Source organism: Ictidomys tridecemlineatus, chromosome 11 (assembly GCF_052094955.1).
Source record: "Ictidomys tridecemlineatus isolate mIctTri1 chromosome 11, mIctTri1.hap1, whole genome shotgun sequence".
Taxonomy (NCBI): Eukaryota; Metazoa; Chordata; class Mammalia; order Rodentia; family Sciuridae; genus Ictidomys; species Ictidomys tridecemlineatus.
The window spans coordinates 14,851,893-14,875,857 of record NC_135487.1 but is presented as its reverse complement, the minus strand read 5'-3'; the positions used below and the strand labels follow the sequence as shown (position 1 = coordinate 14,875,857).

Genomic DNA, 23,965 nt, shown 5'->3' with positions numbered 1-23,965 from the left:
CAGGGCTGCCCAGCCCCTCCTCTGGGGGAGGCGGGCAGATAAGCAGCCCAGGGTCTTCTCCCTCCCTGTCGGACTTTCTGGCCCCAACTTAACGGAAATGCTCTTCCTCTCCAGCACCTCCTGCCCCCTCTGTAAGACTGTCAGCTTCCCCCTTTCCTTAGTCATTTGGGTTCTCAGGCACATGAGATTTAATGGCACACTGTCCCCCCACCACCAGATGTCATCAGTCCCTGGTATGGGAGAATTTAGGGACCCCCTCCCGCTTCCTTTCAATTCTGGAAGTCCCCTGATTGGGCTCACTATTCACTGGACCCCATTTCATCCCTTAGCACTATCAGAGCTCTGGCCCAAGGGACAAGGCTAGGTGCCTCCTGTGGCCGGGGGCAAGTCGGAGGCTTCCTCAGAGGGGCCTGCACCATGGGAAGCGGGCGCTGCCACGGCAGCCCTGATGCTCATGGGCTCAAAGTTTTCCAAGCAACTTCAGAGACAGGAGAGATGGCTTTACAAATAGACCTTTGTCCCTGCCCTGTGGCTGCCCCCGGTCCAGGTTCTGCTCCTGTTTGGATGGTGGGTCACATCTGCCTGCGGCACTCAATCATTGATTTCAGCCTCACTTACCTTGATGGGCAAATCCGGTCTGTAACTGACCCCACCACTCCCGCAGAAACAGACCCCAGTGTGGCACCCGCCTCCGGTCCCTCTTCACCAGCAGGGTCATGAGCTCAGGGAGCAGAGGGGGCGGGGGCCCTAAGGAACCAATGCACCTGTTCCCAGAAGTCCAGACTCCTCCAACTGCCACAAGTTCATCCAGAGACCGCACGGCACCTTCCATGGCAGAAGGGACATGGAACAGCACGGCCACAGGAAAGCAAGCACGTGGACAGAGGAGAGCCATTAGCAACGTCCTCCGGAGCAGCCACGCAGAAGGTCTCTTGGGAAGAAGTGGGAGAACTGAAAAGGGCTCCTTGTAAAATGCAGGCCTGGCCTCTCCAGAGAGCGACACTGTGAAGGCGGAGCTGGCCAGCACACAGGCCACTCGGAGCAGACACTGAATCCAGGACGGACTCCTGCGCCCCCAGAACAGCACCGCTGGGCAGGTGCCTCCTGCCAAGTGTGCCCGGGAAGAGCGAGCCCGATGGCCCAGCAGCAGGTCCGACTTCTCTGCTGCGAGCCTGGTGATTCAGAAGAAAACAGCGCCCAGCCACCATCTGGGTCCCCATCAAAATCAGGAAGGACTCTCAGTGCTGGAAAGGACACTTAGGCTTAAAACTCCAGCGCTTTTATTCAGAACACTCCAAAACAAAACAGAATAAACCCTACTCTCCCCACGGCCCTCAGCAACTGGTTTTAACTGTTTTGCTTTCTGGAAGGCAGAAACTTTGTGACGCTCACCGCAGTTCCCACCCCTCCGTGGCCTGCGAGGAGCCATGTTCTTACCACTGGGCCTAGAGCCTGTGCCACTCCACTGCCTTTCAGAGGGTCTCATGTGGTGCCAAGGGGAGATTCAGTGCCATTTTGCCATTTACGCTCTCCTGTCTGCCAGCCCACAGGACTGGAAAAGCTTCAAACAGGGGCGGCCATGGCATAACGGTGAGGTCTTTCCAGGGAGGTGAAGTCTTAGGGTTTGAGCACCATCTTCTGGTCAGTTTTTGGCTTCTGAAGTGGACTCTCCTTTAAAAATGTCATTTGCTTGAGGATAAGAAGATTCCAGGACTATGAGCTCAAGTGCTTTGCCACATCAGAATGAGGACAGGTCTGGGGGCGGGAGCAGCTGTGGGGCGGGCTGTGGAAACTTGCCAGGACTCTGCCCAGTGGATTCCAGACACCAGTCAAGGTGAAGGTGAGACCCTCTGCCCTTCTAGCTGGGTGCCATGAGACCCCGCAGCAGCAACCAATGCCCCACCACAGCGGAGCCCGACCCCGGCTCTGCATGTGGCCACGTGAGACCTTGTGCTTAGAAGGAAGTGCTGGGCTCTTGCTGCTGGGGGTGAGGGCGAGCGCCCAGCTCAAGCGCTCTCCTATCCAAGGATTCAAGCCACACAAAGTGGCAGGGAGCCCTGTCTGTGTGTCAATGCTGCACTAGCCCATGTCAACCTTTGGGCATCAAGGGACAGTTAAATCCTAAACGTAGGAACGAACAGTCATCTACTTCACCTCCTAATGGATTCCACAAACCATTAATTACCAGATTATATTTTAGGAACTAAAGACAAAAAGTTTTTTGAAATTCAGCCTGGGGAGCCAGAGAGCAGCCGTCGACGAGGCGTACCAGCGGGCAGCAGGCACAGCCAGGAGCTGCCCTGGCCACCCCTCCACAGACAGGCCCCTGCCTGCCTGCCCGCTGCTGGCTCAGTGGCAACATCACACGCTCCAGAGGCAGCCACAAGCCAGGCCCCCGGGTCAGTAGAAGTTTTAGCCTTGATCAGAGGAAGGGGGTGAGGAACATGGAAGAGCTGTGAGAGCCACCTTGCAGGTACGGACACCAGGAAGAACACCGCAGAAAGGCAGAGGGGCCTCTTCAGGGGACGGCCTCCATGGAGTGTCTCCAGGAGAAGCCCTCCACAGGCTTTGTTTGGGGAGGGGCTCCCTCTGCGGACCAGCGAGGACCTGTGCTTCCTGCAGTGGTACCACTAGTGTGTGCTGGGCATGGTCAGCAGGATCTGGGGGACCCAAGCAGAGGGGAGATGGGAGAAGTGAGGAAGACAAGTGTGCTCTCGGCTGGGGTCCCTGGAGGGGGTGCTGGGCCTGCTCTCATTTTCAAACAGCCAGGGCACTGGAGTCCCTTGCAGCCACTTCTTGCCAGCCTGGTCCCCCAGCTAAATGCCCTGCCCAAACAGGGCTGCAGCATGGCACACCTTCCTGGCTGGCCTGGTCACCAGCCCCCAACCCACTGCTCTTTCAGACTCTATTTCAGAAGCTAGACTTCCCTCAGGGCCAAGTGGTGCCACGGAGACCCGAGCAGAGCCGTGGGACGGAGGCTGTCTTCGTGGAGGACGGAGTATCGGCACGGACGATTCAGACATGGTGGGTTTCATGAGAGCAGTGTAATTTCCGTCTGTTTTCCCAGGGAGATTGTCTAGGTTGGTGCTAAGCTAAGATGCTCGCCATGAAGGACAGCAGGGAGGGCAAAGGGCAAACTGCAGAGCTTCCCCTCTGGAGCCGACGCAGGGACCTCTCCGCCAGAGGAGCAGTCCCTTATTTGGCCTCGCCACAGATCAGGGTCACGGTACCATCCAGCAAGTCTTCCACAGTTACCGCCACGAGCTCAGAGCTGGTCTGAGATGCCTGAGAATCAGGCAAAGTCACGAACACCTGCGACCCAGCAAGCTGTGTCTCCTCCAAAGTGATCACCTGCTCAGTGGGGGCCACTGGCTCTGGAGTTTGGATCACCTGAAAGGGAAAGACCGAAGGCTGCTCTGGGCAGTGTCCACAGTCAGCTCCGAGTGTCCGCCTCGTGCGGTAATGATGATATTTATGTTTCCCCCTGAGGAGAGCAATTACTTGTGCCTAATGGGAAGAGGCAAGCCAACACCAGTGATGCAAAAGAGAAGGCAGCAGACAATTTCAATAGCTCTATGCACCAAATTGCTATAATCTGCCCAGTACGCCGCCTCTGGGCGCGGACTCTGTGATCACACCAGGGAACCCTGCCTTGGTCTCCCACACCGAGTTTTCCTGTCTCGAGGATGACAATGTGTAGGTAAGTGCCACGGAACAGGAGCCACTGAAGGTGGCTGGTCTCAGGTCTGAAACATGGCACCTTAAAAATCAAGTGGCCTGGGTGACGTGACAGCAGCTTGGACACATGGAAGTGAAGGGATTCTCAGGAGCCCAGGCAGAGGGCCTTCTCGGACCTCCGAGAGCTGCCAGCCTTCCTGGGGGCTGCGTGGCTGCAGAGCTTGAGAAGCAGCTCAACAGATGAGCCATGGCTCCTGCCAGCTCCGTCACAGCTCAGCAGCTGGCTGGCCTGCACCCCAACCCTCCACGGGCCACAGGCCACGCGCACTGTCTCTAAGGCTGACCTGCCCCTGGCGGGAGAGCCAATCTGTGGTTAGGCACTCCCAGCTCCGGCCCAACCCGGCTTCAGTGCTTCTGACCTGTGGACCCCTGGACAGCTCGATTCCTTCAGTATTTTTAAACAAGAGTGCCCCCCAACCCCTGCCCACGGAGGGCTCAGCCACCCGCTCCTGAGAAGCAGCCAGAAGGGGACAGCGGGCACAGCTGCTTCCCACGCTACAGGGTGAAGCCCAGTCACTGGAAACAGCAGTTTCCGAGCTGGCTTTCTCTTTCAGAATTGGAGCCCTCCTTTTCTTCCTCTCCAAGGACATCCCACCAAGAACTCTAAGGAAATAAATACACAAAGAAAAGCAAAATGGCCTGGGTGACATGACAGCAGGCCCGTCGCCCAGACTTCTGCCCACCTGACTGCCCTTGGTTCCCTAGAGGCCATAAACACATGGCTTGCAAATGACTGACCTACACAACTGGACAGTGGGGCAGTCCTAGAGGCCGAAGCCTCCCTCAGTCTCAGCTCTCCCCAGCCCCTCTCCAGCTCCTCAACATGGGCAGAGCCGAGTTTCCTTCCTTTTCTGCCCTCCTCTCTCTGGAAAAGATGGGAGGGAGGATACAAAAGGACCAGAGACAGACTGGGCTGAGCTTGGCTTCAAAATCAAGAAGAGGCGGGCTTCTCACCAGGTGAGAGGCCCAGACACACAAGGTATAGTGCCCAGCCCAGGAGTCACCCGTGGGCCTCACCTGATGGTGGTCCCTGCCCAACACGGGGTGTAGCCACTCCTCTCCACAGTTCCCTGCAGCTCTGTTTGGTAAGAGGTGCGGGGACTCTTAAGATCATGAATGTATTACCAGGGAGACCTTCAACCAAGGTACTCTAGGGGAGCCTTTGGAACCCCGTGTTCACATCCCGTGAATCGGATGGCCCCAGAATCACCTGTACCATCTGTGAGGTGGCAGCCTGGGTTTCGGTGCCCGCCAACTTTGGGTGGTCAGATTCCAGGTGGCCGTCCAGCTGTGCCTGGGAGGTGAAGAGCTCCCCACAGAGCTCACAGGGGAAGGTGCTCTCCGACTGCTTGAAGTGCTCCGTGGTGACGTGGTGCTGCAGGGCTCCCGGGAAGCGGAACGTGGCCGCACAGTACAAGCACCTGAAAGGCTGGGTCCCTGAAGGAGGGAGGGGGAGAGATGCAGGGCGAGGTCTGGAGGGGCCTTCTTTATAAAATGGCAACGACATAAAACTAGACAGAGAGCTTTGGAAGGGTCTCCTGCAAGTGAGGTACCCTCAGAATACACAGTTGAATTATTAGCATCAGATAGAGGCTAGGCTGGCCTCTGCTGAAGCCCATTACTCGTTCCATGGTGGACAAGGACACTGAGGAACGATTTCACCAAACCTAGGAAGTTCATTTTCACATCTCTGAGGCGGGACCAATGGCACCTCTGACTGCTGTGGCTAGGCAGCAGTGGGGTCACCTGTCGATGGCTGTCCATGCACAAGCACGGGCTCACAGGACGAGTGTCCACGACTGGACGACATCCCTGGGACAGGACGGTGGGCACTTTCCCGAGCAGTACCCGAACAGTCCAGGGGGAGGGGCAGGTGATGAAGGGTCAGCTACATCCCAGAGCAACAATCAAAAGCAGTCTCTGTGGTATTTCAGAGATCAAAACTAAGCCTCCAGTTTTCTGGAGGAATCTTATGCCTGTGCTTGGTCACCAATGCTCTCGATGGCAGAGCAAACATGGTGTGACAAACCTTGACAACTGGAACTGAAAGTTACTGGAGAAGCTGGCTTCTCTCCTCCATTGACTTACTCTTAGGTTTTCCTTTTTATGTATGCACACCATGCGTGTGACAGGGTAAAGATCCATATCAAGACTAAAATAGCACTTAGCATAACCTACAGATTCAAGTAATAAGAAAGCATAGTTTAATTGGCAGCACTTAATGGTTCATTAAAAATGGTACAACTTAGTATCTGGCCTTCTAGAGTTGATGGAATACCGGCACAACAATGACAGCCATGGCTACACCGGGTGCTCACCAGTGCCAGGCCTAAAGGCTTTCGCAGCCACCTGATGAAGTGAGTACTATAATTCCCATCTGCCAGATGAGGAAACTGAAGCACAAGCCAGTGGCTTGGCCTGGCTGGAGTGGTAAAGATGAGACTTGTGGGGCTGGGGCTCGAGCTCAGCAGTACAGCACTTGCCTCCCATGTGCAAGGCCCTGGGTTCAATCCTCAGCACCACATAAAAATAAATAAATAAAGGTATTGTGCCCAACTACAACTACATTAAAGAAATAAATAAACAAAGAAATAAATAAATATTTAAAAAAGAAAAGAAAAGACGAGACTTGCACTCAGTCTAGCTCAGAGGTATGCAGAAGGGGCACTGACCTGAATGCTGGCACTTGACGTGGACCTGCAGCAGAGCTGGCGTGGGGAAGAGCTCCTTACACTGGTCACATTCGTGGAACTTCATATCTATGAAGTGTATAAGGAAAAACGTGGAAAAAGACAAAAGGAGGGCTCTGCCAAGGCCAGAGAGTGGACAGCCTGGGGTGGGGTGAGGACTGACCCTCTGCACAAGATCCACCAGGGCAAGAGGCTCACACCTCATGCAACTTAGTCGTAAAGAGCAGGCTCTGGTCCAGACTGTCCAGGTGCAACGAGGGTAGTGGGAGTTAAACAAGAAAATACACACGGAGTACCCAGCTGCCGCCCTGTACACAGAAAATGCTCCGTGACTGACAGCTGCTGTGATTATCTCTCAATTTACCTACAAGGCAGGTATTAGTGACTCCCATTCTTCGAAGGAGGAAACAGGCTCGGAAAAGTCACTTGCCAAGGTCATGCAGCTGGTTAAGTGCTGGCATTGGGGTTTCCTGGGCCCGTCTGTCACCAAAGTTGGCACCCTTCCCATGTGCCTCACTGGTCCTCACTCAGGGGCTGGCAGGAGCTTACACTGCCCTGGGTGTCCAGATTTGAGAATCATGGCCACTCAAGCTACTGTTACTGAGGGTTGGGACTGGCGTCCTTTCAGGTATGCCGGGCAGAACGGAGGCGACCACCACAGCACGACCACCAGGACATCAAGACCCTCCCACGCATCTGCTCACAGGCGCTCTGTGCTCCCGCCTTACCTGCGTGCTCGGCCTTGATGTGCTTCTTGTGTTCAATGGTGTTGGGAAAGGTCTTGTCGCAGGAGCTGCACTGCAGCGATGAGAACTTAGACGATCGGTGGTTCTGAGCAGCAAACACATCCGGATGGTGGGTCCGATTATGGTACCATAAACCAGACAATTGCTGCAAGAAATCAGGCAAATGTTAGGTCTTAGAAAGTTCTAGCAAGCCAGGAAGCTCACAAGATCCCCATAAAGGAAAATAGATTCTGAGATAAGCTCATGGATCTACTGCCATATGTTTTTTGGAGTCCTGGTGATTGAACCCAGGGGCACTCTACTACCAAGCTACATCCCTGGCCCTTTTTTTTTTTTTCAAAATTTCAGACATAGTCTAATTTGCCCAGGCTGGCCTTAAACTTGCAGTCCTCCTGCCTCAGCCTCCCAAGTCACTGCGACCCACTTAAGTGCACACTGACCTATCTTGCTGAGTGCTGACTCGAGAGTAAGGCAACTAGGAGTGGAGAGGCCACTCTGGCAGGGCTCAACTGAGTCCCCCGTAAGTCTTCAGGACTAAACCCTGGCCACCGGCAGGCACAGACGTCCTTCACCCTGAGCTCTCTCTCACTGCTTCCCAGAGGCCTAGAGGTGAAGCAGAGCAGCCTGCCAGGGAGGAGCCTGGGAGTCCAGAAGCAAGCGTCACTGCCTTTCCCAGGCTCCAGAACAGCCCTGGGAACTCTCCGTGCAATTTCCTCGTCTCTAGACACCAAGCCCAGGCCCTCCTCAGCTCCGTCACACCGATGTCACAGCACAAGGCCGGGCACAAAGTTAGCTCTCATTTCTAAATCAGCTGCTGGGCCTCTGTCCACACCTACATCACAGGAGACAGCAAGGACCATTCTTTTCTCTGGGACTGATTTCTGACAGACATGGTTTCTTTTCAGATCTACATAGGGCTTCACCTTAATTATGTAACAAATTCTAAAGTAAAAATGCAGAGTCCTTCCCTGGGAGTTAAACAATTGTGGTAAACAAGGCGATCAAGGCACTGTACTGCTCCTCGTTGCTATTTTCATATCCCTTGTGCATCAATAGGTTCTATAGAACATGAGCGTCCAAGGAGAAGAACAGCATCCCATTTTTGATAAGATGAAGTCGAAGAGAAGAGGGGTGAGAACTTTCTGATCTAATGACAGATGGCTCCCCACTGCATCACTTGACCAGATTTCAGAGAATCTCAATTAGAAGTTGCTTTTTAAAATCCAGTGGTGGGGACGGAACCCAGGCTCTTGCAATACTGAATACATGCTCCACTTCTGAGCTATACCCCAGCCCATGACACACAAGGATCGGTCCTATTGTAACATTTGGGGATGAGCTGGGACAACCTGCAAGTCACAAACACAGGAACCAGGGAACCGAATGGGGCAGGGACTGGAGGAACAACTCCCAGGGCCCGAGGTCACCTGGTAGGCCTTGTTGCAGATCCCACAGCTGAAGGGCTTTCCTCCGACATGGGTCACCATGTGGCGCTCCAGCATGGAAGGGGCACTGAAGATCTTCCCACACGTGGGGCAGGGGTGGTACTCCTTGGAGTGCACCTCGTGGATGTGCTTCCGGTGATCTTGCAGAGTGGGGAAACTCATCCTGCATTTCTTGCAATCGTATGGATCTTCTATGTCTAGTTCCCGGAGGGGCAGCCATAAGAGAAAGAGGCAGAGGGGAGAAAAACAGCACAAGCAGCCATCAGTAATGCAACGCTATTTGGGTGTCACACAGCATCATAGACTCCGGGGACTTGAGGTCATTGGAGCAAGCTCCAGGAGGTGGGCCTGGTTCCTCTGAGCTCCTGGACTGACACCCTGCAGCATTCAGCAGTTTGTCCAATTCCTCATTTTAATCTATCCGACTACATTCCAGGGAACATTGTGGTTGCTCCTCATGTTCGCAGTGGCGTTTTGAGTTTTCTAATTCCTGGTGGAGATGCCCACACACTCCCCAGAGCATCACTATTTCTTTTGTCATCAGTACCACAAGGAGTGCTTCCTCACTGAGCTTCAGACTCAATAGCAAGAAGCCTCTGCATGGAGGAGGGCAATGAGCGCCCCCAGAGACACCTAGCCCTGCCCCCAGCCCGTGGGCAGCTTCTATCATCATGCTTAATTTAGAGATTAGAAAAGTCAAGGTTAAAGAGTTAAGTTAGCACCTTCCTGCCCAAGGGCACACCCAGAGCCCACTCTGGAGGCACATGCTTCACTGGACATGCCAGCTCCCCAGTGGGACCTCAAAATATGGAGGACTAATAAAGAACGTACTGGCCACATGGCTGGCAGAGAACGTCAGTCTTTTTCTTAAAGCAATAGGAAGCAAAATGTTTTAATAGTAAAATCCTTTGCTCACACGAAAGGCCCAGCCATGGGCCAACCTTATTGGTGCACTGACCAGATTCACTCAGGTATCCTGGAAGGCAGCTGTGGGCAGCACCATTAACTAGTCTCCCTGTGGACAAGAACGCTTAAAATTGCAGTTTCACGCTGTCTTTAAAGGCTCTCTGACACAGGTTTCCACAGCAAGGAACGGGAGAGCTCAGTGCAGGGGATGAGGGGCCTGGGTGCTGTGCTGCTGGGGAGGACCGACTCTGGGATGTGGCCAACTATTTTGGGTCCTCTCCATTCTGAAAATTAATGTCTTCCCCTTTCCTGATTCTCATGTAATGCTACTGGGAAAAGAAGACTAAAGCGGATGTCACTTCAAGAGGTTGGCACTGGATCCAAGCCAAGACCTACTCTGGAGGTCTACTGTAAGTGGGCTTTTAGCAGTCTTCGTCAACTCCCTGGGGCTAGGGGCCACGCTTTGTATTCTTCCCGCACGACCCAGTGTCCAGCCACATGCTGGCATTGAGGAGCTCTGGCAAAGTCCACGGTGGCTGGGCTGAAAGCAGACGTGGATGTGTTCACGTAAAGCAGATGTTATGCGACACTGTTTGCCAACAGCTAGAAAGCGGTGTGTGGGAGGAAGGGTGGGCAGGGGGAAGGAGAGAGGAGGAAGGTATGCAAGGTACCTGGCATGCCAAGAGATAAGCTTGATGGTGACAGATGGTACCTGACAGGGATGCTCTTATCACCAACCGTAATATCTCATCTATTGAGCCACTTCTGTGTGAGGGTGACACGTCTCGCTTCTGTGGTAGTGAGATCTCATTTAATCCTTACAAGGATCCAAGGTGGTGGTGTTATCATGTGCTCTAGTTTGGAAGGGGCACATGCAGCTTAGGAAGGGAAGGCAATTTGTTTAAGAAAAGTAAGTGGCAGGGTCAGGATTCAAGATCAAGCCCAGGACACTTGCTGTGCTGTGTTGGTCACATTCTGGCTGCAAAAAGTGAGGCTGAAGGAAACATGAGGGGCGGCAGTACTTCTTTTCCTCGTGTGTGTGTGCACACGTGTGTGTGTGTGTGTGCGTGTGTGGTGCTAGTAGAAAGGGAGAAGGATGGGGGAAGACCCTAATTGAGGGAAGTCCAATACACTTGGAACAGAACGGCGAGCACATGCAGGACGCAGGCTCCACTCCAGGAAAGGGCTGGGCTGCCCCTGAGGGAGGCAGGTGTGAGCACAGGATGAGGAGGAGGATGGGGACTGACACAAACCCTCTGGTGCCCTTGAGCCGCCAGCACGGAGGCTCTGTCCTTCCAGTACAGTCTGCCTTTGCAGCTGAACAGCAGCAGGCGGGCTGGAGCAGGACAAGGGAAAGCCTTGGCAGAGAGAAGCCAGCGTCATACAGGATGGGTTAAAATGGGATTCTTCCTGAAACAGGACCAGAGGACTGTGGGTCTGCAGGAGAATGTGGGAAGGCAGGGCACTGAATGGGGCCAGTTCTGGTGGGGTGAACCTCTGTCTGACTGCTCCACGTTTTCTCAGGGCCAGGTGTAGCCGTGCACACCTGACATCCATCATCTTAGTACATACTGTGAAAGGTGTGCAGGTGGATGGAGAGGCCGTTGGCTTGCCGGAAGCCCTTGCCACAGTCCCTGCAGACGTATGGCTTGTCCCCAGTGTGGGTCCTCACGTGGCGGGACAGCTCAATGGACTGGGCGAACACCGCATCACAGTACTGGCAGGCGTACATCTTTCCTGCAAATACACACGAGCTTGTGAGGGCCAGCACTGAACTCTCACAGTATTCCTACAGGCAAAATTCTGAGGCACACACCAGGGAACTGTCATCTGGAGATGACATTAAACCCTCAGACAATCTATAATCCACCGGGTGAGGTCTGCAGCCTCCTGTCAACACCTGCCCCTCACCAACAGCCCCCCGACAGATGCTGAGCACAGCTGCATGGAGGAGCAGGGTTCTCATCACACCAGAGAGGGCCTCTGTTTGTCAGGCCGCCCGAGGATGGAAGGGCAAGTTCCACCTCTGTCAAGAGATAAACCCTTGTGTTCAGAAACACGGGAGTCCAGCCTCCTCACGAGACACGCAGTGTGATCTGGAGCTGCACACCAAGGTGCGACGTGGCTGGAGGAGGAATGACTTGCTCTAAAGTCAGTGCACATCCCTGGGCTTCTCAACTTTCTCGCACACATAATGAAAATGTAGCTGCTGGGCTGCCAAAGACTGGAAAGGTCAAGAGCAGCTCTGGAGGAGCGGCATTTGTGAAGAGGCGCACCGGCCGAGGAGTGTGGGCGCCTGAGGAGTGCGGGTGACGCAGGCCCGCGGCACCCGGGGAAGACAGCCTCATTTCCACTTTCACCTATTGGGCTTTGAAAGAGGATTTTTTTTTTTTTTTTTGGATAAAAAGGTTTCTTGAATCAAAAGTTGAAATGATTGAGAATCCTGAGGCTTTGTCCTTGACCTTCTGCATCCCTTTCTAGATGACCTCATCTCAGAGCCCTGTACACTGCCTTGCTGAGAGCGCCACCCTTTTCCACAACTCCTGTCTGCCTGTCCACTCAGCGCTCTGCCCCCTCACATCTGCCCCCTCACAATCAGCTCCTGCTGCCCAGGCCCCACCCCCCCACGCAGGCCCAGGCCCCCAATCCCACCTCAGTAAGCAGGGTCATTCACTCAGCTGTCCAGGCCCAAGCCCCAAGTCATGCCCTGACCTCTCTTCCCCCTGCACCCACATCCAACCCACCCTGTCACCTCTGCTTTCAAAAACATGTCCTCAGCCAGGCACGGCGGTGCACACCTGCAATCCCAGCGGCTCAGGAGGCTGAGGCCCTAAGAAACTCAATGAGACCCTGTCTCTAAATAAAATATAAAAGGGCTGGGGATGTGGCTCAGTAGCTAAGTGCCCCTGGGTTAAGTCTCCAGTACCCCCCAAAATAAATAAATAATAATAAATAAATCTGTGTGTGTGTGTGTGTGTGTGTGTGTGTGTATCTCCTCAAACTTGAATGCTTTTCCAACCCTAATACAACTCTAGTTGAAAACTACATCCTCTGTCCATTGACTGCCACAAGCGCCTGCCACTGTCTATGTATATTACACTCGAGACCTGGAACAGTTCACTGTTGAAAGTGGGCAGAAGTAACCTCTAAGAATATAACCAGATCCCACCACTTTGCTCAAAACCCTCTTAGGGCAGAATAATGGCTTCCCAAATGGCCACGTCCTAAGCCCTGGAAATGGTAACTGTGCGAAAGAATCTGCCCGAGTTAAGCATCTTGATCTCATTCTGGCTCTCCAGAGGCCCTGTGGAATCACAGCATTCTGGTAAGAGGGAGGACGGAGAGCCCAAGGAGGGGGCAAGGTGATAGAGCAGAGGCTGAAGTGATGTGGCCGAGAGCCCAGGATGACAGGCAAACTCTAGATGCTGGGAAAGGAGACCGGAGGAGGAGGACGCCCGGCGAGCGCCAAGCCAGACTGGAAGAGGAGGACGACGCCCGGCGCCAAGCCAGACCGGAGGAGGAAGTCCAGCCCCGCCCCGAGTGCTAGCCCGGAGGAAGCCCATCAACCCTTAAAACCCATCAAAGGGGGTGTGGCTACCAGCATGGATCTGCGGCTGATCCAGGTACCGGTTTCCAACTCCCCCACCCTTAGCTGCGATAACTCAAAATATTTCCCACAAGCTTTTGGGGGTTGTAGCTATCAACGCAAAACAACAACTGTACAGGCACCTGGTTTCTACCTCAGAGACTAGAGCAGGGAAGATACAGGTGGAAACTCATTTCCTTTCACACTGGCTATGCCCACCACCCTGAATACAGAGGCTCAAGCTAGGAATAGACAACGCCACCTACTGGAAGCAAGGAAAACAGTGCTCTGTGAGACTTTTTTTTTTTTTCCTCTTTCTTTCTCTCTTTTCTTCTCTCTCTTCCACAACTTCAGCATATGTGAAACCAAGAACTGTGCATGAACAACCGAATTACCAAAGTAATATAATATAGAGGAATTGCATATACCCCACCTTCCCCCCATTTTTTCCTTTATCTCTATCTTACTTTCCTTTTCCTTCTCTTATGTCTCTTTTCTTCCTTGTTATTTTTTTTCTTTTTTTTCCATTTGTATTCTCTCTATCCCACTTTCAATCTCCTAACCTTTGCTATCTATACATAGGGTAACTATCTAAATTCAGATAGGAGGTTGAGTCTATACATTCTTCCATAAATTACCATAAATTATTGGTTAGAGTTCTCCAAAGGTGCTAAGTTAGTTTAACCTCATACCCTCACTCCTTTCCCTCTAAGTATAACATCCTTCGTCTGAAATTAAGTTTTCTATATGCCACCAGATATGGTATGCCTTTTATGAAACTAATGAATATATTCTTAAGTAATAATTAAAACCAATATCTATAGTCTTAGAATCTAACTATAAATGTATTAATAATGAAAACTTGTGCTTAGATAATGTACTGTTGATACTGGGAACTGTTAACATTGTCTTTCTCCACAAAAGAGGGATTTTGGAGCTATACAAGAACAATACAAATATATAAGGAGAAAAACATTAGCACAACAGTTTCACAAAGCTAGAAAGAATCATGAGCAGTATGAAAAGACAAGGAAAGAAAGGACCACAAACAATACAGGTCAATTCAACATTAGATGAGGTAATATCTGCAGCTGATGGAATGTCACACAGAGTTCAGGATATACATGCTTCAGATGATCTGGAGTCTCAAGGAAGACATTATACAGCAAATTCAGACAATGAAAAATCACTTTGACAATGAATTACATAAACAAATCCAAGAAGCAAAAGATCAACTCTATAGGGAGATAGAGGATATAAAAACCAAACAAACAGAAATCCTGGAAATGCAGGAAACAATAAACCAAATTAAAAACTCAAATGAGAGTACTACCAGCAGAATAGAACACTTAGAAGATAGAACTTCAGACAACGAAGACAAAGTTTTTCAACTTGAAAAGAACATAGACAACTCAGTGAGAATGTTAAGAAATCATGAGCAGAACATCCAAGAATTATGGGATAACATCAAGAAACCAAACCTAAGAGTTATTGGGATACAAGAGGGTATAGAGGTCCAAACCAAGGGAATGAGCAATCTATTTAATGAAATAATACTAGAAAACTTCCCAGACTTAAGGAATGAAAAAGAAATCCAAATACTAGAAGCCTACAGGACACTGAATGTACAAAATCATAAGAGATCCCCACCAAGACACATAATAATGAAGATGCCCAACATACAGAATAAGGAGAGAATCTTAAAAGCCACAAGAGAGAGGAAGCAGATTACATTTAGGGGTAAACCAATCAGGATAACTGCTGATCTTTTAACACAGACTCTGAAAGCTAGAAGATCCTGGAACAACATTTCAAACGCTGAAAGAAAAAGGTTCCAACCAAGAATCATGTATCCAGCGAAATTAAGCTTCAGGATTGAAGATGAAATAAAAATCTTCCACAACGAACAAAAGTTAAAAGAATTTGCAGCCAGAAAACCAGCTCTTCAAAACATCTTTGGCAAAACATTACAGGAAGAGGAAATGAAAAATAACAATGAAATCCAACAATAGGAGGTAGTACAGTAAAGGAAAAACTAAGCATAGAGGAAAAACAAATCATGTTAAGTAACAAACATAACCAAATATGGCTGGAAATACAAACCATATCTCAATAGTCACCCTAAATGTTAATGGCTTAAATGCACCAATCAAAAGACATAGGCTAGTAGAATGGATTAAAAAAAAGATCCAACAATATGCTGCCTACAGGAGATGCATTTGATAGGAAAAGACATACACAGACTGAAGGTGAAAGGTTGGGAAAAATCATATCACTCATATGGACCCCGGAAGCAAGCAGGGGTGTCCATACTTGTATCAAATAAAATAGACTTCAAGCCAAAGTTAATCAAAAGGGATAAACAAGGACACTACATACTGCTCAAGGGAACCATACACCAACAAGACTTGATGATCATTAATATATATGCCCCAAACAATGGTGCAGCTACATTCATCAAACAAACTCTTCTCAAGTTCAAGAGTCTAATAGACCACAACACAATAATCATAGGAGATTTTAACACACCTCTCTCACCACTGGACAGATCTTCCAAACAAAAGTTGAATAAAGAAACCATAGAGCTCAACAATATAACTAATAATTTAGACTTAATTGATATATACAGAGTATACCACCCAACATCAAGCGGATACACTTTCTTCTCAGCAGCACATGGATCCTTCTCAAAAATAGACCATATATTATGTCACAGGGCAAATCTTAGCAATTACAAAGGAGTTGAGATACTACCATGCATTTTATCTGATCATAATGGAATGATTTTGGAAATCAATAATAAAATGAGAAAGGAAAAATCCTACATCACATGGAGATTAAACAATATGCTACTGAATGAACAAAGGGTTACAGAAGACATCAAAGAGGAAATTAAAAAATTCTTAGAGGTAAACGAAAACTCAGACACAACATATCGAAATCCCTGGGACACTATGAAAGCAGTACTAAGAGGAAAATTCATTTCATGGAGTTCATTCCTTAAAAGAAGAAAAAGCCAACAAATAAATGACCTCACACTACATCTCGAAGCCTTAGAAAAAGAAGAACAAATCAGCAGCAAATACAGTAGAAGGAAAGAAATAATTAAAATTAGAGCTAAAATCAATGAAATCGAAACAAAAGAAACAATCAAAAAAATTGACATAACTAAAAGTTGGTTCTTTGAAAAAATAAATAAGATGGATAGACCACTAGCCACACTAACAAAGAGAAGAAGAGAGAGAACCTAAATTACTAGCAGGATGAAAAAGGCAACATCACAACAGACAATTTGGAAATACAGAAGATAATTAGAAATTATTTTGAAACCCTATACTCTAATAAAATAGAAGATAGTGAAGGCATCGATAAATTCCTTAAGACATATGAACTACCCAGATTGAGTCAGGAGGATATAGACAACCTAAACAGACCAATATCAATTGAGGAAATAGAAGAAGCCATCAAAAGACTACCAACCAAGAAAAGCCCAGGACCGGATGGATATACAGCAGAGTTTTACAAGAACTTTAAAGAAGAACTAATACCAATACTCCACAATCTATTTCAGGAGATAGAAAAAGAGGGAGAACTTCCAAATTCATTCTATGAGGCCAATATCACCCTGATCCCCAAACCAGATAAAGACACCTCAAAGAAAGAAAACTACAGACCAATATCCCTAATGAATTTAGATGCAAAAATCCTCAATAAAATTCTGGCAAATCGTATACAAAAACATATCAAAAAGATCATGCACCATGATCAAGTAGGATTCATCCCTGGGATGCAAGGCTGGTTCAATACACGGAAATCAATAAACGTTATTCACCACATCAATAGACTTAAAGATAAGAACCATATGATCATCTCGATAGACGCAGAAAAAGCATTCGACAAAGTACAGCATCCCTTTATGTTCAAAACATTAGAAAAACTAGGGATAACAGGAACTTACCTCAACATTATAAAAGCTATATATGCTAAGCCTCAGGCTAGCATCATTCTAAATGGAGAAACACTGAAGGCATTCCCTCTAAAATCTGGAACAAGACAGGGATGCCCTCTCTCACCACTTCTATTCAATATAGTTCTCGAAATACTGGCCAGAGCAATTAGACAGACAAAAGAAATTAAAGGCATTAAGATAGGAAAAGAAGAACTTAAATTATCACTATTTGCAGATGATATGATCCTATACCTAGAAGACACAAAAGGGTCTACAAAGAAACTACTAGAGCTAATAAATGAATTCAGCAAAGTGGCAGGATATAAAATCAACACGCATAAATCAAAGGCATTCCTGTATATCAGCGACAAATCTTCTGAAATGGAAATGAGGAAAACCACCCCATTCACAATATCCTCAAAAAAAAAAAAATACTTGGGAATCAACCTAACAAAAGAGGTGAAAGATTTATACAATGAAAACTACAGAACCCTAAAGAGAGAAATAGAAGAAGATCTTAGATGGAAAAATATACCCTGTTCATGGATAGGCAGAACTAACATCATCAAAATAGCGATATTACCAAAAGTTCTCTATAGGTTCAATGCAATGCCAATCAAAATCCCAACGGCATTTCTTATAGAAATAGATAAAGCAATCATGAAATTCATATGGAAAAATATAAGACCTAGAATAGCAAAAGCAATTCTAAGCAGGAAGTGTGAATCAGGAGGTGTAGCAATACCAGATTTCAAACTGTACTACAGAGCAATAGTAACAAAAAGAGCATGGTACTGGTACCAAAACAGGCGGGTGGACCAATGGTACAGAATAGAGGACACAGAAACCAATCCACAAAATTACAACTATCTTATATTCGATAAAGGGGCTAAAAGCATGCAATGGAGGAAGGATAGCATCTTCAACAAATGGTGCTGGGAAAACTGGAAATCCATATGCAACAAAATGAAACTGAATCCCCTTCTCTCGCCATGCACAAAAGTTAACTCAAACTGGATCAAGGACCTTGATATCAAATCAGAGACTATGCGTCTGATAGAAGAAAAGGTTGGCTCCAATCTACATATTGTGGGGTCGGGCTCCAAATTCCTTAATAGGACACCTATACCACAAGAGTTAATAACAAGAATCAACAAATGGGACTTACTTAAACTAAAAAGTTTTTTCTCAGCAAGAGAAACAATAAGAGAGGTAAACAGGGAGCCTACATCATGGGAACGAATTTTTACTCCTCACACTTCAGATAGAGCCCTAATATCCAGAGTATACAAAGAACTCAAAAAATTAAACAATAAGAAAACAAATAACCCATCAATAAATGGGCCAAAGACCTGAACAGACACTTCTCAGAGGAGGACATACAATCAATCAACAAGTACATGAAAAAATGCTCACCATCTCTAGCAATCAGAGAAATGCAAATCAAAACCACTCTAAGATACCATCTCACTCCAGTAAGATTGACAGCCATTCTGAAGTCAAACAACAACAAGTGCTGGCGAGGATGTGGGGAAAAGGGTACACTTGTACATTGCTGATGGGACTGCAAATTGGTGCGGCCAATTTGGAAAGCAGTATGGAGATTCCTGGGAAAGCTAGGGATGGAACCACCATTTGACCCAGCTATTGCCCTTCTTGGACTATTCCCTGAAGACCTTAAAAGAGCGTACTACAGGGATACTGCCACATCGATGTTCATAGCAGCACAATTCACAATAGCTAGACTGTGGAACCAACCCAGATGCCCTTCAATAGATGAATGGATAAAAAAAAAAAATGTGGCATTTATACACAATGGAGTACTACGCAGCACTAAAAATGACAAAATCATGGAATTTGCAGGGAAATGGATGGCACTAGAGCAGATTATGCTAAGTGAAGCTAGCCAATCCCTAAAAAACAAATGTCAAATGTCTTCTTTGATATAATGAGAGCAACTAAGAACAGAGCAGGGAGAAAGAGCAGGAGGAAAAGATTAACATTAAACAGAGACATGAGGTGGGAGGGAAAGGGAGACAAAAGGGAAATTACATGGAAATGGAAGGAGACCCTCTATGTTATATAAAATTACATATAAGATGTTGTGAGGGGAATGGGGAAAAAAAACAAGGAGAGAAATGAATTACAGTAGATGGGGTAGAGAGAGAAGATGGGAGGGGAGGGGAGGAGGGATAGTAGAGGATAGGAAAGGTAGCAGAATACAATAGTTACCAATATGGCATTATGTAAAAATGTGGATGTGTAACTGATGTGATTCTGCAATCTTTGTAATGTTTTGAACAACCAATAAAATAAAATAAAATAAAATAAAATAAAAATAGATGCTGGGAAAGGCAAGGAGGGGATCCCCCTTGTACCCCCACAGGGAACACAACTCTGCTGAGCCCTTGACTTAGCCTCATAATATTAATTTTTGGACTTCCAACCTCCAGAATGGGAAGATAATACTTCTGTGTTGTTTTAAGCCACAATTTGTGGTAATATGTTAGAGCAGCATAGAAACTAACACTGTTCACATCAAAGCCAAAGTCCTCAGCTGGACTAGTCAGACCTTACCGGACCTGGCCCTCTGGCTTTCTCCCTTAACACGCCGTTCCCACAGATGCTGACTTAGCTCCTGATTCTGCGGCCTCTCCAGCAGGGGACGCTCCTTCCACTCTGGGGAGGGGCTCTCCACTGGCTGCGCTGCTCACTTGGATCAGACTTCACTTGGCACACCTCCCTCAGAGCTTCCCTGATGACGTGAATCGTGCCCACCCCAGTCCTGTCATGCCTGTGGCCTGCCTGGCCTGGCCTTTCTTCACAGCAATGACCACATCTGGATTTCTGTTACACATCGACTTCTTTGTTGTTTGTTTTACCCACCGGAATGCAAGCTCCGTGGGAGCACAGTGTGTGCACCTACAACTTCTCCATGCCCGGAAGAGTACTCAAGAAACCCATTCATCAGTCAACTTCGAGGGTCTGCAATTGCCAAATACCATTCCAATTCCCTGAATCCAGCAATAGGGGAAAAAGACCAGCAGCTCTAGCTGCATGAAGCCAGCCTTCTGACAGGGGAGACTAACTGCAAGCTGACTACACGAACCCAGCAGAGACTCGTCACACGATAAGCACATAAGCACGGAGGGAAAAGTAAGGCAGGGAAGCAGGCTGTGGGTGGAGGCTCCAGTGGTGCAGGGAGGGGCTCCAGCAGCTGTCGGTGAGGAAATCCTGGAAGGAGCCGGGAAGCACGGAGACATCTGAAAGGAGGCGTCCCAAGAAATGGACAGAGTCCTGGAGCAAGTGCCCAACAGGCCTGAAGCCTGGGAAGGAAACTAGAGTGGGCAGGACAGAGTGGGTGGGCAGGAGCAAGGAGGGCCAGGGAGGAGCCCACAGACTGGGGGCAGCTGCAGAAGGACTCCAGAGTCACACTGCAGGAGACTAAAAGCCACGTGGTCTTGAGCAGAAAAGAGAACGGATATGGTTTAGTTTTAAAATGGTGCAAGCAAGGAGACAGGTAAAGAGGCTACGGTGAGCATCGGGGAGGTGACGGGCACATTACATGCATGGAAACACTCCAGACTCCATGCAGACCCCTCCAAAGGTCCTGACAACACACTGCCTCTCCCCCTCCTGCACCAGAGCCCCCTCTGCACTGTGCTGTGCTGTCCCCGCTGCCCACGGGCAAGTGCTGGAGTCCCAGCCCACCCTTGGCTCCTGGCGCTGCCTGACCCTCAGCCGGTGCTTCCCCAGGTCTTTCTCATGCTTGAACCACACATCAGAACTCAGAGAACCCTGGCCTTCCACACACTCTAAAGCCTCAGTCTAAACAATGTCAGTCAGCCTCTCCAGAAACCCTCCCAGCAGGCACTGCACGACCTGGGGGCAGACGGGAGTTCTCGCGGTGTGCCCAGATTTTAAGTCCTGTTTTCATTTTTAATTTCCCTGACATGGAGACCCGGCCTAAGGCTTAATGGGGTTTTGGCAGGTCACGTGCTGGAAGGCCGCAGGAGGAAAGGGAGCACGCCTCACCTTCCGAATGCTTCTTCTTGGTGTGGTAGGCCAGGGCGGAGGCCTGCGTGAAGGTCATGAGGCAGTGCTTGCACATGAACGGGCGGTCCCCGGTGTGCAGGCGGAGGTGGTTCTTCAGGGTGGAGTTGGCCGCAAACTTGGCGCCACACTCTTCACAGGAGAAAGGCTTCTCGTCAAAGTGCTCTGTCAGCTTGTGGTACTGCATGCCTAGGAGGCCAGGAAGGGAGCGGGAGACACCGGCCACCAGCATTAGGCATCAGGAGGATGCTGCGAGCACCACCCCGGCCACGCCTGCTGTCCAGCTGCCCGCCACCGTCCCCTGAGTCGCCTTGGAGTGACTCCTGGTTGCATCAGACATTAAGTGATTCCAGGTTTACTCCTTCCCCATCCTTCAACAGGACCCAGCCCCCCAAAGTAGAGAAACACACCTCTATTATGTTTCATTATGTTTACCCAACACCTGGGACAAGGGAAACAATTCTGACTCTGCCTTCCACGATTTCTGCGACTCTAATTCATTCCAAGAAGCAGGTAGTACATAGAACCTAAGAGTCAGGTGCTGAATGGCTGGCCATCGTTATTACGAATAGTGACCACCTGAGTTTCTGTATGTGTACTCTCCTGCCGCTGCTGTGGGAGGTGCTCAGCTCTGCTGCCTTAAAACTTCATAACAATCTAAAAAAGTAAACGGCATCAGGGTGTCTGTGTGACAGATTGGGAAATCACAGCTCAGGGAGCTGATTCCACAGCTCGTGCTTCCTCTGAAATATCATCCTGCCTCTGAGAGAGCCTGCTGTTTTCAGAGCCCGTCCATATCCTCCTGGCACAGCCAGGGCCCCACTATGACCCTGCAATGGTACCTGAGGCATGGGCAAATTCTCTCCCACAGAGGTCGCAAGTCACTGGAAGCCGCTTCTTCTTCTTCTTGGGGACTTCGGGCTCGGCCCCTGCACCGCGGACCTCTGGCTGCTGTGCGCCCAGCTCCTTCTCGGCCTCCTTGGCCTCACTGCCGTCCTTGCGCTGCACCTGCCTGCTCTTGGCCACACGGCAGCGCTTCATGTGCACCTTCAGGCGGCAGTAGAAATGGAAGCTCTTGTCACAGGCCTTGCAGACAAAGCTCTTCTTGGCAGAGTCGGGAGAGGCAGCCGTGTCTGCTTCTTGCTGCTCTGGCAGGGGACCCGTCTCTCCCTGGCTACCTGGGCCTGCAGCCTGGCTGTCTTCCTTGGCCTCATTTTCCCTGTGGTTGGCGCCAGGGTGGAATCTACTGTGCACTTTCCATGCTCCCTGCTCTCCGTCTTCCTTGGTTAGGAGACCTGCAGGAGGGAGAAACCTTAGGGCTCTGGGAATCCTGTTCCTCTGTTGCTTTATAACGTTTCTAACACACCCTCAGAGGAGAATGGAGACTACTTGGGATCCTCAAAAAACTCTCAAGTAATATCACAGTTTATTTCCCAATAAACACAAGTAGCACCACGTACCCGTGCCTCTTGGCTGCGTTAGGTGTTGAGAGCATACAAAAGGAATAAATAACTCGAGGTACGATGCCCTCTCATATGAGCGGCTGCCTCTTTTCCTCAGTAAGAAAGAGCCTGGGGCCTGACAAACCCCCAGCCCCATTCCTTACCAATGTACGCCAGCTCCTGCATGACCGGCTGCAGGCCTGGGAAAGACTCGTGGACACTGCACAGGAGACGGCAGATCTCAACGGCTGAGACTGATTTCTCCTTGGCTCTGCTCAGCGCTGCTCTCAGGGAAGCTTCGGGGCTGGCCGTTTCAGAGGAAATACTCAGAATCTAAATGAACACCATGAGACAAAGGTATGGGGTTAATACCCCAAGATTTTCTCCATAGTTTTCAACTTAAAAAAAAATCTAGTTCCAGGGCTGGGGTTGTGGTAGAGCGCTTGCCTAGCATGCATGAGGCACTGAGTTGGATCCCCAGCACCACTCAAAACAACAACAAAAAAGGAAAACAAACACCATAAAGGTATTGTGTCCATCTACAACTAAAAATATTTTTTTTAAAAATCTAGTTCCAGAAGGTACTTCTGCATCTCTAAGTAGCTCACACCTGTCCTCATGACATGTGTAAAGAAAAGCCTTGTTTTCCAAGAGACAGGCAAATTAACAAAACACAAAAAGAAGCCCACATAGAGATGAACTGAAACACAAAGCAGGCACAAACAGGGAGGGCTCAGCATTTTCTCCAAGAGTTCTCTCAGCTCTGGGAGCTCCGAGAGCTTTCCTAGACCTTAACCCTGGAAGCCTAGAGAGCAACAGGGCTTGGAGATTGGGATAATCTTCCATAATATCCAATTGTCTCCGTGTCTGGAAGTAATTCTGTGCTATCAGGGGCTTCATATTTTTAGACACTTAGATGTGCCCTTTTAAACATCATTTTCTTTCATAAAGAAACTCGGCGTTTTAAAGCAGGTTCAAATAGGGGCTTTAAAGAGGCCAAGAATCTGATTTCAAAGCTGTCCTCTTTCAGAACGTCAGAGCTATCAGCAGAGAGTCGGCATACTGAGAAAATAAAGCAAAACCATCCACAGATGGCCACACGGAATTTTCATTTTGGAAGATATTTTATTTCTGCTCTTTTCAAGTCCATCTAAATAAACCTGATGTCCCTGGAGGCAGGCATGAGACTAATTAGTGAGGCTAAAACTGATCGACTGCAGAAGTCCACGCTCTGAAGTACTGCTGTGCTGGGGACTCGGGCACAGGAGCCCTGCCTCCCACACCCGGCAGGAACACGTGCCACCTTCCACCCACTAGGGCCAAAGCAAAGGGCCAGTCCCTGTGGGATGGTGAGAAACCTGTCCTTCTGCACACCTTCCAAGCCTACCTGGATGGAAAGAACACCAGGTG

At 49.0% G+C, this 23,965-nt stretch overlaps 1 protein-coding gene across 5 annotated transcripts in view; it reads right to left on the bottom strand.

Moving 5' to 3' along the window:
- Positions 1-1,257: 1,257 nt before the first annotated feature.
- The window catches only part of Zbtb40 (zinc finger and BTB domain containing 40), a 75,507-nt gene continuing 52,799 nt past the window's right edge, over positions 1,258-23,965 (bottom strand). For all 5 annotated transcript variants that reach the window (XM_078025550.1, XM_078025547.1, XM_005317564.5 and 2 more), the window contains 9 exons: positions 22,720-22,888; positions 21,956-22,408; positions 21,096-21,302; positions 11,098-11,262; positions 8,602-8,816; positions 7,157-7,319; positions 6,411-6,497; positions 4,949-5,175; positions 1,258-3,390 (listed from right to left, as the gene is read on the bottom strand). In XM_078025550.1, the coding sequence (XP_077881676.1) occupies positions 3,196-3,390; positions 4,949-5,175; positions 6,411-6,497; positions 7,157-7,319; positions 8,602-8,816; positions 11,098-11,262; positions 21,096-21,302; positions 21,956-22,408; positions 22,720-22,888 (1,881 nt within the window). In that variant the 3' untranslated portion in view covers positions 1,258-3,195. The remainder of the gene's footprint in view (positions 3,391-4,948; positions 5,176-6,410; positions 6,498-7,156; positions 7,320-8,601; positions 8,817-11,097; positions 11,263-21,095; positions 21,303-21,955; positions 22,409-22,719; positions 22,889-23,965) is intronic.